This window comes from Bactrocera oleae, chromosome 6, assembly GCF_042242935.1.
Source record: "Bactrocera oleae isolate idBacOlea1 chromosome 6, idBacOlea1, whole genome shotgun sequence".
NCBI classification, from domain to species: Eukaryota; Metazoa; Arthropoda; class Insecta; order Diptera; family Tephritidae; genus Bactrocera; species Bactrocera oleae.
This window is the reverse complement of record NC_091540.1, coordinates 3066818-3084743: the sequence shown is the minus strand read 5'-3', so window position 1 is coordinate 3084743 and position 17926 is coordinate 3066818. Positions and strand designations below refer to the sequence as shown.

At 33.1% G+C, this 17926-nt stretch overlaps 1 protein-coding gene across 3 annotated transcripts in view; it reads right to left on the bottom strand.

Moving 5' to 3' along the window:
- The window catches only part of LOC106616376 (protein TANC2), a 95882-nt gene extending 85086 nt beyond the window's left edge, over positions 1-10796 (bottom strand). The window contains exons 1-2 of one of the 3 annotated variants that reach the window (XM_014233015.3): positions 10459-10796; positions 4064-4836 (exon numbers count right to left, since the gene is read on the bottom strand). In XM_014233015.3, coding sequence (XP_014088490.2) covers positions 4064-4166 — 103 coding nt within the window. In that variant the 5' untranslated portion in view covers positions 4167-4836; positions 10459-10796. The remainder of the gene's footprint in view (positions 1-4063; positions 4837-10458) is intronic. The other 2 variants (XM_070111207.1, XM_070111208.1) reach the window with 2 other exon arrangements.
- Positions 10797-17926: the final 7130 nt, after the last annotated feature.

The window sequence follows — 17926 nt, the reverse complement described above, 5'->3', positions numbered from 1 at the left end:
TGTCTTGTCAGCAGTCAGTCGAACACTATTCGTTGGCTTGAGTATTGGCAATTTATTTAAATGTCAGTGCGATTATGTTGCCGCTGCAAAGTTTTTTAAGATGTGGCAGCAGTGAAAAAAAAACGAGTTAATGTGCAACATTGCAACTCCCACCTTACGGCGCGCAATCGCATTGCACAGACAGCTGCATGCAACAAATTGCAAAGAGCAATGAGAAAGCGCGGAATGACTGCTTATTAGCCTGTCGTTGTTGCCGCCGATGTTGTTGTTGCTATTGTTGTTTCTGTTCATTCATCTGAATGCGCGTTGTGTATTGCAAAAGTGTAATTAAGCTTAAAACGCATCCATAAAACACTCAACTCATATCTGCATTCAACTGCAATGCGCAATCGCAATCACATTCACACACGCACATGTGATTGTAAAGCACGCAGCTGTTAGCCGGCAGTTAGTTGATGGTGCAACGGCAATCGTGCATCCCACATTGTGCGTCTGTGCGTAATTTGCAAACAGGTCGACTCCCCATCTCCCACCCCTCTTTTGAGTGTTTGTTGATTTGTGGCGTGCCGTGTTGTACGTTGCGTAGACGTAGTACCCAATATGTTATGCTAATTTGCAATTAGTCAATATTTAGTATTTCGCGGTTGCATCATCTCCGTTCCTTTTTCATGCATGCTTACATAGCGTAGTGTTATGTTTGCGCATGCGTTCATATTATTTTTAACAAATATCAATGATGCGAGAAATTTGCGAGGCGTCAACTTAGCAAAGCCATAAATGAACGATATTTTAAGCGCTTAATAGCATGGCAAGTAAAATTAGTCATTAGAACTTTAAATACAAGTGAAAAGCACTTAGGAATGCAATTCTAAGTTATTCAGCGGTATATTCAGCACAAATAATACAGTTCATTGAAAAACAAAGCGTTTATTCTACATTAATTCAGGTCAAAACACACCTCAAAATGATATTCAAAGCAATTCAGCTACAAATTCAGCACAAAACAGAGTTATTTTCCCAAGTTTATCTCATGTTACGGCTAATAGTTGCTATTCAGCGTATTTAAAAACAATCCAGCTTTTTAAATAGCAAAGAAACAAATAACTTAACTTATATTTTCCATATTCATAGCTTATCTTTCAATACACATCACATAATTTTCGCCTTGCTTAAACTGCATTTTGTTGTTAAACAGTAAAATATGCCGAAAATGCTGTTCCTTCTTCCATCTTCAATAGAGCACCAAACAAAAACTTTTTTTAAAAAAATTTAAGAAAAAATTTTACAAACAAGCCTTACTATATCAGCTGTTCAAATATATAACAGTAAAGCGGTTATTTGTTGAAGTTGGTTGCGAAAAAAAGTCATTAAGATCAGCTGTTTTCATCAAACGAAATTACCTAGTGAACAACCCAATAAATTATTTTTTAGTTGAGTTTACCACCCAAACGGGTATTCAGCTGAACTTCTATATATTAAATATAATATATAGGATTTCTTTGCCATCAACTTTAAAGTACTTTCAATGTTTTTCACTCTTTAGACCCCATTCAGCGCAAGTTACCTCAATTCAGCCAAGTATTTTCACTACCAAACTGGCAATATACACATATTATTTTATTTCACTTCTGTAATAATATAATAATACCTCGTACATACACATTACTTCTCCTGACATATTGCAAATCTTTCAACGACAGGCCATCTTTCGCCCCACTTATTTGAATTTCAGCAACTTTTTCTCAAAATAAATTTTATCCACTCGATTTGGCACATCAGAAGCTTCTTTAATGAAATCGAACAAAGAAGATGCGATAATACGCAATAACAAAAAGTAGGAAACAAGTAACGCCAATTGCAACAACAACGCCAATACTTGTATGTCGTGTGCAACAAGTATACTACACTATTTTGATTGTAGTTTCTTTTTATTTTATCAGCGCCTGCTCTTCTTTTTGTTGGTAAATTCTTCGTCTTGTGCAGACAATGATCTGCGCTTGTAGTTTGTCTGCTCCGCCAGCCAATACATTTTTATCTCAAATTTATTTCGTTGTTGCTGTTGTTGGTTGCAAGAGAGAAAAAAGAGGATATTTGCATTTTATAGCCTTGGGATGACAACGTGAGTTTGGCGAATATTTTATTCCTGCTTTATTTTATTTTTATTTACTATCTCTACTCCTGCTTTTCAGCGCGTCTAATTTTGGTATAATTTTCGTTTGCATTTTCGGCAGTTGAAGTGGTCTCAATATAATGGAAGCTGAAGCATTATTTGACTGGATTTCGTGGAAATATGTTGAAGCGCTTGCTGCTTATATATAGAGCGTTGCGAAATTTATTAGCGCTGCTCTGAATTGTGTTGAGCTCAGTTAAACTGTGCTGAATTTATTACTGAAGCATAAGTGCATACATATGTATGCATATTATATTTATGCATGTATGTATTGTATATGATCATAAACATGTGTTGTGAATTTAGTATCAGAAAAACATTGTGTGATCATTTTAGCTTTAAGGTAGCAGTATATATAATAAAATTCGGCGCTGAATTGAAATTAGAGTTTGCAAAACTATATATAAATAGGTTCGATTAAACATAACATTGTAAAGAACGCGCTGAATTTAAATAAAGTTCGCTGAATTGCAAAGAAATGGCTGAATAGCAATAATTTGAATGAACAACAATATTTAAAATACTGCTTTATTGTTTTCCAAAGCGCTGAATTGCTCACAGATTAAAGACGAATTTGAAACCGGTGCAATATGTAAGCATCAAAACAGTTTAGTTATATTATGAAACGTTTACATAATTTATATGCATCTATTGTATTATACACAACTCAGCTATATTTTGATGCGCTGAATATGTGGTTTCAAGCAAATATTAAAATATATATATGTATGTAGTCATACAGCTCTAAAATATGCTACTACTTTTATATTTGGCAGCATATTTTATGCTCAGCACAATCGAATACACTGCATTTAATATCCGTTTAATTGTGTGTCATCAGCATAAATAAAATTTATAACTAAAACAATACTTTAAGATTATGTGCAATTCAGCTTGTTTCGCATGCGCTGAATTCATATTATATGCACTGAATTAAACCTAAACCCAAATATTTACTTAAAAGTGTTCTTTGCTAATAATAAAGCTCGAATAATATAACATTTCTACTTTTTAGGACAATTCAGCATCATTTACTTGCGCTGAATTCGCACTTCTCACAAGCGCTGAATTGAGTTCTCGCAGAACTGGTAGATCTAACGTTTAAACTCTAAATTAACTTCTCAAACCTTTAACACAAGTTAATTATGTCAACAAAAGTGACAGAAAGGTACAACAACTTTGTATGCAGTTTAGTTCATGTATCCACGCGGTTACTATGAAATATACATATGTTTATGTGTATGTATGTACATGTAGTTGAATGTATGTAGAATGACGCGAAAAGAGTCGATAAAATTAACAACGCTAATTTGGTATGTGAAAAATGTCTTTCGGGCGCGTCGACGTTGCTGCGTCATTGCCCTTAAAAATCGCACGTCCAACACTAGCCAGCAGCTTGTGTATGCTGTGCAACATTGGAGCGCACGATTAAGAAAAAAAACTTGCATTTAAATTAACTTGGCTATAAAAACGCACGAATTGTCTGGCTAGAACTGTGGAGGACTCTTTAGATGCTCAACAGGAAGGTATAAGAATTGCATATGTATGTGTGTGTTGTTGCATGTGGGCTAGCCAACGCAATCCAAAGCCCTTAGTCACTCCCATTTTCGTCGCACATTCGCGCAGAGACTCAAAGTTTACGTAGCGAAATCTTTCGTGGAAATAGATGGTTGGCAAGAGTGCCGCCGCTGCAGTGAATTACCACTCAAATGACCCGAAGAATTGCATGAAATATGCAACAGCGACAAAAATTTCAGAAGAAAAAAATTTTAAAAATAAACAACAATATAAACAGCATATAAGCGCTGGGTACAAGCAATATATGTACTAATGTGTATGACTGCTTAGCTTTGTATGCGTGTATGTTTGTATGTATGTGTGTGCGAATTTTACCTAAGAAACTGCAGCTATTATACCCACTTCCAGAACGGCGACCAGTCGTTTTGTTGCAGCTCCAGGTATTTTGAAAATTTATTTTATCCTTCGTTGTTGACATATTCCTTGCCTGTCCTGCCTGGCCCTTCCATATACATATGTATTTGTGCGCGTTTACTTATGCTGCTGGCACATCAAAAGTAATGATGATGAAGAGAGATTGCTTTTATACATATGCATGTATTTGTTAAATTTGTTGCAGCTTTTTGGACGTGAATTTTTTTTTTCTGCACTCACTTCTTGCTTGTTCGGCAAAACACTTTTAAACACTTTTCTTGCCCACTTGATTGCTGCTTTTGCGCATCAAAATGCCAGCGACAATTTCATTCTTTTGCCTTTTTCTTTCTGCTGCTTGCGTATGTTGTTGTTGCTGACAGGCGGCCGAGAGCAACACAATAAATATTTTACACTTTTTCGCGTTATTTACGATTTTTTCTTGATTAAAAGGTTGAATTTTACTCGTTATGCCTTTGTTTGAGTGGAAGTTAATGCGAAAATGCAGCTGCCGTGTTAATTTTGTTGTTGAACTTTTTTGATTTTTTTTGTTGTATTTTTTTTTTAAATTGTGCCGTGCAATTTGTTGCTTTTTTCGGTTTGTAATTTTCTGCACAAATTTTAATAATTTTGCAATTTTTAACATCTAGTTGTTGTAATACTTTTTTTTACAATATTTTATTTTAGTGCATAATATTTATATATTTATAATCACTGAATTTCTGTCATTAGTCTCACTACAAAATTTGTAAGGAATAAATTCATATAAATAATTATAAAATAATATTAATATTAATTACTAATTTTGTGTATAAGTACTGATATTTTTGTCAGCTTTAAAAAATTTTAAAAAATATACATATCTATCGTTCAGTTAAAACAAAAAATTGAAAAATTATAAAAATTTATTAAAAAAAATATAAAATCAAAAAAAATTTAATATAATAAAAAAAAAATTTTTAAATTAAAAAAAAAATTAAAACCGAAAATATTAAAAAGTCTTCCTTTTGTATAATTTTTTTTTGTTGAAAATTTTTATAGTGCAATAAAAATCGATTTTTTTTAATTTTCATTCTTTGTTCGATATTACTATAATTTGTATTATCAATATTGTGTTTATGCATAGTTTATTTGCTATACTTATGTTAAAAATTTGCTTGAATGAAAGTATATAAGTTTGTTTTTATTTTTCTTTTTTTTAATAAATACGAAATTTGCTTTATTTTGGAAATTAAAAAAAGGTGTATCAACAATTTTAACTTTTTAGTTTTCGTAAAAATTTTTTTTCTAAATCAATATATAATTTTTTTGAAATAAAATAAAAATTTTTGCATACTATATGTATATCAAGAATTTTTTATTGTTACTTTTCGTAATTTTTTTTAATTTTTTCTCATCATCACGAAATTTGGTTGAAAATAAATCTATTAATATTTAAAAACAAAAATATATGTATATTTTTTAATTTTTTAAGTTAAGAAACAAAAAAAAAATATTAATTTTTAATTATTTTTTTATTTTTTTATATTTTTTTATATTATAATTTTATTTTAAGGTAATTTTAATATTTTGTATTATTATTGTATGTTTTAATTTTTTTATTTAATTACATAAATGTTAATAATTTAATTTTAATAATATGGTAGATACTAAGTCAAAATAAGGAGAAAAAAATAAATATTTTAAATTATATAAAAAATACAGTGTCTTTAGGACATAAGAAGGTAAGTTTACACAAAATTTCTTTAAGGAAAAAAATGTTTGTACAAGATAAAAATAAAAAACCCAAAAACTGGGTTATTTGAATTTTTCACATAAAATTTTGAGGTTATTTGAAAAAAGTCTGTCTACAAAAGTTTTTCATTGCCTACAACATTGACATATAACTATTTTCTGTTGGATTAATAGTTTAGCTGGAAACCGAAATTAACCGTTTATAACTCTTAAAAATTCAACCACGTACCGACCTTTACCTTTACCCGACCACAGATCGCCCGTAAATACCTTAATGTTTGTTATTTTATCTTTCGTTCTGAACTAGTCTAATAATTAAATTGTAAAAAGAAAATTTAGAATTGAGAAAATATTTTGTTGTTATTATTGTAGTTTTGAAACCATATATTCTATTTAATATTTACAAAGACATATATTTTGTAACTTATTTCCATAAAAAAAACAAATATTTCTGCTAAAAATCTTTTGTTATTTTATCAATTATTCGCAATTATTGTAATTCATTTATAGCAATTTATATAACTGCCTTAACACAATTTTGCATTGCTTTTGTTGTTGGCTAAATAAAACAAAAGTAGCAAAGCAGCTGCAACTCCTTACACAGCCGATCATAGCTTAAGCGCTTTTTAAGTGATCATGAACTTCACTTTTTGCGCTCCCTCCTACCTTTTTGCACAAACAAGCGAATTGCCACTGCAAGTACTTACAACAATCGCATTTATTTTTAGCACTAATTACTTTCAACGTGCGAAAAACGAACACAAACAATGGAAGAGGGATGGTGACTAACAACACGACGGTATTGGCGGCCGTTGCTGACCAGAAACGCAGTAGCGCTTGCAATAGGAAGGAGGATCAGTTAAGGTGGCAGAAGCTTTTGACTCACGTTGGATATTTGTATGTAAGTATGTATATACTTGTATTCTTGTCTCTGCCTGTCTGTCTGTTAGCAACGGAAACGAACTTGGTCATTACCGGCGCATACTGACTAACAAAAGATCAAATAGCTGACTAACTGCCCGGCTAGCTGACAAACTACTTATACGCGAAGTCGATGTGTGTATGCCTGATCGCTGGGAACTCACAAAAAAGCGCCTCGTTGTTACCCACGAAAAATACCTTTAATGATCGTGCATTGCTAAGCCAAGAGTAGCTGGCATGGCAAACATATAGGACGGGAAAAAATGCAACAGACTCCGATTGCCACTGTCTCTGGGGACAACAAAAAGTGGTAGCCGACCGCCACCGCCATCACCGTAGCCGCCACAGGCAAACAAGACAACTTAACTACGTAATGCGCAAGCGATCGTCATTCTGCCGCTACCCGCAGCGCAGCATCTTTCTTTCTTTTGCTTAACTGCCGCTGAGGCTTCTACGCCACCGCTGGTCGGTGATCGCTAATCAGTGATCTTGTAATGATCGTGTCGCTTTGTTTGACGCTGCTAACGCTCCAAAAGATTTTACTTAACTCATTTTCTTTGCTTTAACCTCTCTTATTTGCGTGTTTGTTTTGATACGATTTACGCCAGCGCTCAGAAACGCCGCCAAGTCAATACGTACTTACATACAATACCAACAAATAAACTCTCGATCTTTTTCCTGCGCCGTCATTAAAACCGAACTGAAGTGAATTTATTGTACCATTTTACTTTGAAGCAAGGTTTGTCGTACAAATAATATATAAAGGCAAAGCAACTTAAGAAATATAATATATTGACTGTATTGCAGCGATCAGCAGCAATCATTATGCTCAGTGGCGATCATTACTGCTACCCGCGCAGCGCTTTGTTTGGTCTGTAGAAGAGAGTATATAATATATAAATACAAACAAAAGGCACTTCCGAGAATCATTACAAAGCTACAGCAAAGTGTCTGCAACAAATTGAAGTGACTGAAGTATCAGAAATAGGAACGATCACTGATCGCACAATTCCCTTTTTATCAGTTTTCCTGCCAATTCAGCTTGAAATTAGTCTGCTGCTCGCATGTACGCTTAGGTACACACATAAATACCTACAGTAATGCTAATAACCTCCCCACCACTGTAGACGATCGCATTGCTTCTACTTAGTGTCCGATTAGTGAGCCAGTGCGGCAAGTGCGTGCATTCTTCGGAAATAAACCTCAGCAGAAAGATTGTCATATATATATGTACATATTCCTAACATAAATAAACTGCGAAATTTTAAGCTCGAATTACATGTACTTGTAACTCAGTGTGTATCGTGTCTCACGTCGATAAATGTCGATTAATCGCAAAAATATGTCCGCAGCGGCAATTAGCGTTTTCTTAATTATTTATACGGCAATTTAAAACTCATTACACATAGAGTTCAAAGGTGTTGAAGCGCCACACGATTCGCCACTTAAGCATTCATCAGATCACTTCCGACTACAGCGAGTTGATTCGTGATGTTCATTTATAATTATTTTTTATTTTTATTTTTAAAAAATTGCAAATTACTGCCAAATCACATTCGAAAGCGGCACGAAGCATAGTAAGCGTAAAAGTGATAACGCAAACAGATAGCGCAAATAAAATGCCGCTAACGAGATAACTACTTGAGTGCTAACGCAAATAAGAGATATATATGTATACCTAGACGGCGCCGTTTTCAGCATATCCAAATAAATAACAAATATTCTATTTTTGAACAGTAGACTGACATATGCATATACGTATACATATATACATAAGTTAACCAAATTGTATAAATAAATTATTTTGAAAGGTAATGGAAATATACTTTAAAATATAAATTAAAAAGTGTAAGTGATCATTGATCAATGGAGTGAGTCTGATAAGCATAGACGCCAGGCATAATTGCATTTTTTTTCTAAAAAAAGAAAATACAGAATATTTATATTTTAAATACTCTAGACATTAATTTTCTCATTATACACGAAAGAACAGGTACTTAAGCAATGGTATTGTATACAAACTGCGACAGTTTAGAAGATTAGTGAAGATCAGCCAAGGCTTAACACATAAGCTGGCGTCTAGGCTTGAGCAAAGTATTTATTATGATTAAATTTAAGGACACGCTAGTTCTTAACTGGCTACGCCTAACTAAACACAACACTCAAAGAGCCTGATAAGCGATCTTAAGAGAATCCTTAACTGTGGTGCACCTGTTAAAGAACTATTTAAGCTACAGTGCTTAGAATGTCTATTGTTTCAATTCGAATAGTGCATATTTTTATAGAGGCTAGTATTGCAGATTACTAAACCTTCAGGTTAATGGAACTAAGTGCTTGATCATAGGTTTAGTCTTTATTTTAAGTAGCTGATATTTTTATGATCTCTTAAGGCCGGAAATCTTGTACTATTTATTTAATTTGATCAAATAAATTTAACATAATATGACTTCTTGAACCGAAGTCCTTATGAAGCGTCATCGTAAGGTATCATATAATAAATTTGCTAATTTGTCCGCTGAAATGTATTACTCTCGCTTTATTTATGAATAATTTTTAAGCGTCTGATCTAGAGAGATCTTTACAACAACTTACTGAATTATTCTCGAATGATTTTTTGTAGAAATAAATTTAAGTTTACTGAAATTTCATTTATATCTAATGGTTTTGAGTTATAATAAAATATAGTTGTATAGTTATTAAATTTTTTATCTAATCGGTAGCATTAACGAAGCTAGATATGTCACTAGGTCTGCCTTAAAGTCTCCACTACTTAAGATTTCAGGCTTCCAATCGTCGATTCGCAAATGATGAATGACTCGTTTGTTTCGTGAACAGTTCTATCCGTATTGGTATCGAAGAGTCTGGCACTCGCAAACGAGCAATAATATTTACTTGAAAAAAAATTTACGCAAATGAAACATTAAGAAATAGTACTTTGGATACTAAATACAAATATTTATAGCACAAAATTAAAACAATAACGCATATCGATTAATTCTCAATTCTAGCATTATTCTTATATTTTTCTTGGAATAACTATTATTCATGAAAATATATAATATACACTTTGTCAACGCTTTCGACAACTCACATCATCAGGAATCGCATACATTTTTTTCCTATTTTCACATTAACAAATAATTTTTATGCCCATGAAATAATACGCGATCACTGATCTCTTACAATATCAGCTGTTTATTGCTCTAAAAACACCAAAATAAATACAGACATTTTATGAATATAAGAGAAACCTATATATGCATGGTTTTTGAAAGACGATATTAAGGCTTGTCATAATTTCTTTCATTAAACGAAGCTGTTTTTTTTTTTTTGGAGATCAGTGATCATGTGTTAGAAATAGTACAGTATAATGCACTTCACTGCATGTTTTTTACAAGTTTAAAAATCAAATAACATTTACGAGTATAATAAATGTATTTACTCGTATATACTTGTATGTATATATGTTTAGATAACCGATCTTTGCTTTTAATTAATTTAAATTAACAAAACTTCATAGATAACACACTAGTATGTGCAGTAAAAGGGTTCTTAAGTCACTTTCGAGTATATGAATGTGTTAATTCTCACTTAATGCACTTTAGGGATCACTTAAAATCGGTTTACGGATTTTTTATTTTAAACAAATATGAAGGTTATACACCTCCCATATATTTATAAAAACACTATAACCACGTGATTACCTCTTAATATTATATGTTTAATATACTTCCACAATTAATTTTTTTTTTTTTACAGAGAAAATTAGGTATTTAATTTCGTCAACTCCTCCATTTCACTATTAAAATTTATTTCGCAAAAAAAATAAACCCATTTGCACGCTACAACAAACACACGCGCGCACAAACGAACACTACTACTACTGCTGCTGGGCAACACGTTGCGATCATTATCGATCGATCGCACTACCGGCGGTCACCGTTATAAATGCATACAGTCTATGTACGAGTACAATAAAACAAATCTACCGACTTTCCGTTTCCTCAAGTTGTTTGAGCTTTAACGGTCGTTTCGTTACTGACATCAGCCAGCCAGCTAACGACCAACAAGTGTATTTTTCGACAATTGAATAGACGTAGAATTGAAAATAAATTAACTGCGAGGAGAGCGTGAGAGACTTTAAGCCGCTGTGGCGAGTTGGAGCGCATGTGAGCGTGAAGAGCGGTTGTAGTGAGTGTAGAAGTCTACAAAATAATGAAATGCGCAAGCATTTTATGAGAAGTTGTGTTGAGCAGGGTGTCTGAGCGCATAGTGAGAGCGATTGCATGCGAATGACGGTTATCTCTCAATCTGGGGTATACTGCTTACCCGCAGCGCCTGGTCGCACGCATATTTTGGTTATGGCTTTTTGTTTTTGTCTTGTGGTTGATAAGCCGGGTATGCGCTGGCGTTTGCGCACTCAACAAAACAATAACAATACAAATGTAATATGCAACTCTGGGAAAAAGCAACAACAACTCGTTATCAGTAGTGTGCGTCTCTTTCATCACGCTGCTTATTATCTTTCTTTTTATTTCCACACATTTCGAGCAACGTCTTTTTTTTTGTTCTCCTTTCTTTCGAAAATTATTGTTACACGCGGGTTTTATTGGCTTTCTTGCTGTTTGATGGGCGTTGAAAAACGTTGGGAGACCCGCTGAGCGGTAAAGCATGGAAGTATATACAAATTTAAACATATATAATATATATACATATATATATATTTATATATAAGTGTCTGTTTCCTTCGATTTTCAATTAGGACTCAGTCGGTTTGACATTTCCCTGCTTATCAGCTGAGTTGTGCCATCAACAATTTACTGTTGTTGTTGTTGATGACGCAAGTATTTGTTTATACATTGCATACTCCTTTGGACATTACCACCTTTTACAGGTATTTTAAGCTACCCATTAGTGTTTAGATGTGAACTATTTCACATACCAGCTCACCTGTCAGCAATATGATTTGTTTTGCCGGCAATTGATGGATTACTTTGCGACATATTCATCGTTTGATAAGCCAATACGTGCTATATGTAGCTAGTGGGATCAGTCAAATGACAAATAACCGGGATAGGTTAGTACCCTCCGCTTATCTGTGAAATAACTGACATGCTGAAGTGTTGTACGGTAGTGTACTAACTGTAGTGGCAGGCTAATGACATTCCTCACCTATGTATATAATTTTTATTAATTTATATACAATATTGACTTATATTTGCACATAATATAATTTTTTATAAGTAAGCTTAGTGCTTTTAAGCTTATTATAATACTTTCACTTATGAATTTTGTACCAAATCTGGCTACCATTATGTGGCTTAAATTTAATCAAGTACAAGACAAAAAACGTTGAATTATAAAATATTTTTTGCTCATAAAAATAATTTTTTTTCTATATATTTAACTGTCAAGAATCTGTCAAATTAATTTAAGTGGTTAAAAGTGGTTTTGTATTCTCATTTCTATGAAAGAACCTCGATGAAACTCTACGTGTGGCACATATTTTGTAATATTATATTCATTTTAATTTTTTAATAGATGGTAACCCTGTTCCAAGTTCCAACATAAATCGTTGGCACACAAGCAAGCTTTGTCTAGTTTTACTGTCTTTGATATATGGCAACCCTATTCCAATTCATATAAAATAAAAATTATTTTTGTTCGATTACCAAAATATATATTATAATTATAATTGCTTTGTCCAAAAATGACCTTTGTAGTCCCCCAGGAATTATATATATATATGCATATCTGTATCTAGGGAATCGATTTATGCTGAACTTAAAGGATGCCCGATTATCAAATGGAAACCTAGGCTAAAATTTTAAATTTTGCTTTTACAGGTGCTTTTTGCTTATTTTAGTTATGAAGCCGGCTCAAAAACAATTTTTACACCCATATCAATCATAGATTATAATAAAGTTGTTGAGTTCGATTGTTAGAAGTTATATTTTGCGAGACTCTCGAAACTTGAATAAGAAAAGAAACTTTTTAGCAATATGGACATAATACCAAAAAACTAGCTACCTTATAAAACCTTCAGAAAAAGCTCTAAGAAGAAAACTACACATAGTCTACTGCTTGTTATCTCAGAAATATCATCATAAGATCTTCTCTGGATTTTAAAAACTTGTGTTTAATATTTTTTAGAAATTACAGAACCATACAATACCAGAGCACGCCGCTGGTGAAAACAACTCAACCTAAAACTTGTGCCATGAACTTCTATAGAATATGCGATAATGTAGACTACCCACCCTCAGAAAATCAAAGCAAAACTTTTTGTTTTTTTATAAACATACATCGATTTTAAATTATTTTACAAATGCGTGTATATGTTTGATGAGGTTAGTTAACAACCGTAACTGCTTTTATATACACAAAAATATGTTTTTTTTTCACTGAAATCCCTAACAGCTGTAACATATCGGCTCAAATGTTTTTATAGGTAATCTTGAGTCACATTTCACTTCACGGTTCTCAAGTGCAGCACCATGAAAATATGTCGCAATTTGCCACACTCTCTTACACTTCATTAGTTATCTTTCGCTCTTTTCTAAGCGATAACTTTTCACTCTTTTGTTTTTGAACTCTTTATCGCTGGAGCATTTTACAAGTTCATTGTCTTTAGTGGCTCACGTGTGTACCTGCAGAACCGCAACACACTTGGCAAGACGAAGCGGTGCCGGAAAATTATACAGCAAAGGAAAGGTAAACGAAACAAGGCAAATGCTTTTTTTTGTGTGAAAATCAAGTTCGATTGTGTCTACTTGGGTTTGCTCGTACAAATTTAATGAGAACTAAATCACAAGGGATGAACTAACACTTGAAAATTATATTTGACCTTTTTCATTATGATAAAGTGCTAACTTTAGATATGAAAACTTAAAGACGTACTATAAGTTAAGTATTTATACTTCTTATCTCTATATTTATTGAATTTTAAAAATAAAGAACCCCAAAGGCTCTTCAGACAATAATTATCTTGGAGTTAAAAGAATGTCAGTCTTAGATATAAAAAAAAACAGTTAAATTTGTGGTCTTATTGTATTTAGGAAGCTTTTTGACTCTCAAAAATGTTAAACTCAGGTAACAGCCATTATATACTAAAGAAGATCTTTGACTGAGAAACTAGGATAAGAATATTAAACTGAGGCTTAAAAAAAGTAAAATTCGCGGCCTTATTTCACCAAAGAAGCTCTTATACTTTCTTAAGGAACCAAAATCCTCCAAGTGCCCAAAAGTTATTTTTAATATATCCAATATTTTTTTTTTCGACAGTGACCTCATTGACAAATGTTATAAAAATGTGAGTTTTGACGGCTCTCTCTCTCGAATCAAGGAGTTTCGTATTATGTCATCCTTGACTTTACAGCCCTTGGCCAGATAAATATTACCAACTTACGAACAACTGATTGTGTTGTTGTAGTCACATGTGTTGCAGGCGTGAGAGTACTCAGTTAATTTTAGGTTGAAGCCCCCATGAAACGAAGTCTAAGGCGCAGTAAAAATATGTTTTCCCAAACTCATATGGAGATCATCGTTTTAGAGGTAATTATCAGCGATTTAGCGTAAAAGAACTATTGCAAGAAAGTGTGCTCAGAAAGTCGACTGTTGTTCTAGTTGTTGTAGTTTTATGAAGAAGAGAAATTCGATTGACAAAAGTACTTTTAAGCCAGTAAGTTTTACCTTTAAGTAAACCGACCTTTGAATTTTTATATATTTAAGAACTATAAATGTTTTGTAAACTTTTTTTCACTGGAAATACGCACACAACTACATAAAAATATAGAAACTCTTGCTTAACTTGCCGCAGCTATTAACTGTGTTCTCAACTCGCGGTATTCGTTTCTTTTTTAGTTCGTGCAAAGTCTCATATTTCGTTAGTATTCTTGCAAGCTCACATCTTCACACACATATAAACCTACCTACATACATAATACCTGCTGCATCATTATCGCACCACCACTTGTGGCAACACAATTAAACTGTTTACACATAAACACACCAATATTCAACCAGCAGACCAACCAACCGGTCATCAGCCGGCCGATTGCAAGCCTCCCGTTTGGTCAAGTAAACAAACAAACCAACTACCGGAGCGTATACAAGTTCTACAACACGCTGAAGACACGCTTCAATGCAAACGCTTGCAAGTCTTCTAGCGTTTCTTAGCATTGTCTCACTTCTTTATTATACCCTGAACAGGGTATATAAGCGTCCAAAATATTCAGATCAAACCACTATAGACTATACCTGCCATACAAACTGACCGCTCTAAATCAAGTATTTGTATGGAAAACTTTTTTAATTTGAGAAATTATCTTCATGAATTTTAGAGTAGATTATTTTCTAAGGTAGCGTTACAATCTCCGAACAAATTGCTATTACGATAAAAATCTGTTTATACCCTTTTTTGCTATAAGAAATATACATGTGAAGGGTATTATAGCTTCTGTGCAGCCGAAGCTAACATTTTTTCTTATTGTTGTTGTTTTTGGCTGTTAGCACTGTCTGGTGTCTGCTGCAGCGGTTATGAAGGTGATCATGATGCATGCGAAAGGGCGATCTTTCGAAATAGGCGCACACACACATACATGTATATAAGAAAGAAGTCGTGGAGCTTGACGGTTATAAAGTGAGCTCAGTCTAATATTATGATGGCACTTTGAAGTTGTGCAGAAATATATATAATTATAGGTAAGTAAGCTCATATTAAGCGCAATTTCATTGCAACGCCAGTAACAGGTTTGCTTGTGGTGCATTTGCTCTTGTTCAAATGTCGCTTACTTGCGCCTACCACAGACGCCCAGTTTGATCCAGAAACTCAGTGCTCCCATACATCATACATATATATTAAATGAAACGTAATGAAGTCGCCTGCAAGCGAGTTTTATGTGAGCTACTAAACTCATATATATGTAGGTAAGTAATTGCTCAGTTAGTAGACCGGTTAACTGGTTGTGCGCTTGACTGCTTGCAGAGCACACCGAGCAGTTTGATTGTCCTGTGACTGTCGCGTAATGCTGATGACTCATAATTTTGCTCATTTACACTTGAGATTATAACTTGCAATGATATGTTGATGTTGTTGTAGTTTTTGTTGTTCTAGTTGTTATTTCCCAGTGTTGCGTTTACACACCGATTTTGCACTTCTTTGCTTGTTTTTAATGTCAACATGTTGATGTTATTACTATTAAATATTCTCTGGACTCGTAAATGTCTTTACGAGGGTGAACTAATTGAATTGAATATTTAGATTTTTCTGAAACTCAAAATGATCATACCTTAAATTATATAATCGTCAGCTGTCACAGTATTACCCATCTGAAGCTATAACATTTTCCAATATTTCTGGCAAATTTTGGTTTCCATTTTAAAAGCACTGCTGCCAACAATAGATCAAGCCCTTTGATACCCTATTCTGATGGATCTGATGTGAACCGTATTCCATTGAGCGAGATCTGCATCGACCGGAAAAAATAGTAGTTATTTAAACGGAGCAAGGTCTGGGCTATAAGGTGGATGAGCCAGTTTTTAACTGGTCTTGAAACATGAGGGCGACCGTTGTCATAATGATTGGTTTCAAATTTGATTTTCGGGCTTAGGGTTGTCGTAATGGAATAATTTTTCATCGTAGATCACAATGCGATACAAAACCGATTTCTTTTTGTAGCGTTCATGCAGCATTTGTGACATTCAAAATAGTTTTTCAACGTATCTTGGCTTCAATTCATATAGCACCCAATTTACTTGCTTTTGAATGTATCCGGTTGCTTTTAAACGTCTTGAAATAGCTGTTTAAGTGAATTCCAAAGATTCTGCGACCTTTTCTTATGGTTACCAAAAATCTTCATCGATTAATGCTTCCAGTTCCTCATTTTCAATCTTTAAAGGGTCCACATTCTATGATTGGAGGAACCAACCCTCGTATTAAATTTTGTAATGCCACATTCGTTATAGTAACATTTTTCAAGTATCTCCTAATGAGTTTTATACATTCTGTAAATGGTTGTAATCTGTGCAACATTAAAACTCGCCACTTAAACTTATCGTTTGTTAATCAGTGCAAGCTGGTGGCATTTATCTAAACAGTGGGTAATCTTACACAAACAAATGTGTTTCAAAATGTGCACTGTCTGCGAGAAAACTGATGTAAACAACTAAAATATTTCTGTGTGGAAACTTTTTTCCAGGATAGCCGGGTCTAAGGGCCCACAATTTATATCCATCTAACTATCGACATGCCCACATTGTACAAAATCAAAATGAAGAGGTCTAATGCCAATAGAAAAACAACGAAAAAAGCAAAAGTATTGACTATTTTTCGATATTTTTTTCCAATTATGAATAGGGTCCTCAAAGTCGGAGTTGGTTACATTTAATTTTTCTTTAGTACAGATCTGAAAACTCGTCAGCGTTTATGAAAATTATTTTGAAATAATTAATAATTACTTTTAAAGACAGATAATGTATCTGCCGTGACAGTCGGATCTACAAAATGACCCCGATTTTTTCTTCGGCCAAGATCAAAATTATCTCTGAATCTAATAATAACAGACATTAAGAAAAATTTAGATGCGGTTTCGAACCTATCAAATTTTTTCACAAGATTTAAACATTAAAGTCTTCTCAGTTTCAAATTCACCGAGTTCAATATTTAGAGAATACTGCTTTCATGAAAATGTCATGATTTCGCACTCCAATTTACGCAACAACAAAATCTCAGTTCTACTGCCAAATTTCGTATGTTTGACAAAATTTCCTACAGGGTGTGGACATTGATTGTTTAATACTGATATGAGAAGTTATGTTCAGTAGCAGTTTAACCACTTGTGAGTTGAAAGATATCAAATAATAACGGTAGTATTTACGATTGTATTCTTTTTTTTTTGTTTTGGAAAAAAATTTATTAAATTACGGTTTGATGAAGTTTGATCGACGAATTTTGAAAGCTTATATTACGAAAGCAATATCATTTTGATCAAAGTTTTCAGAATTTTTTAATTTTAATTTTTTGCATTATGAAAAGATTTTTTTATGATATTTGAAAAGATATTACTCATATGTTGAAAATAAAATCCTCACTTATAAGATTAGATATTTGAAAATAAATAAAATGAATTCAACACATTTTTAAAATAATATTTTAACAGTTGCTAGAATATA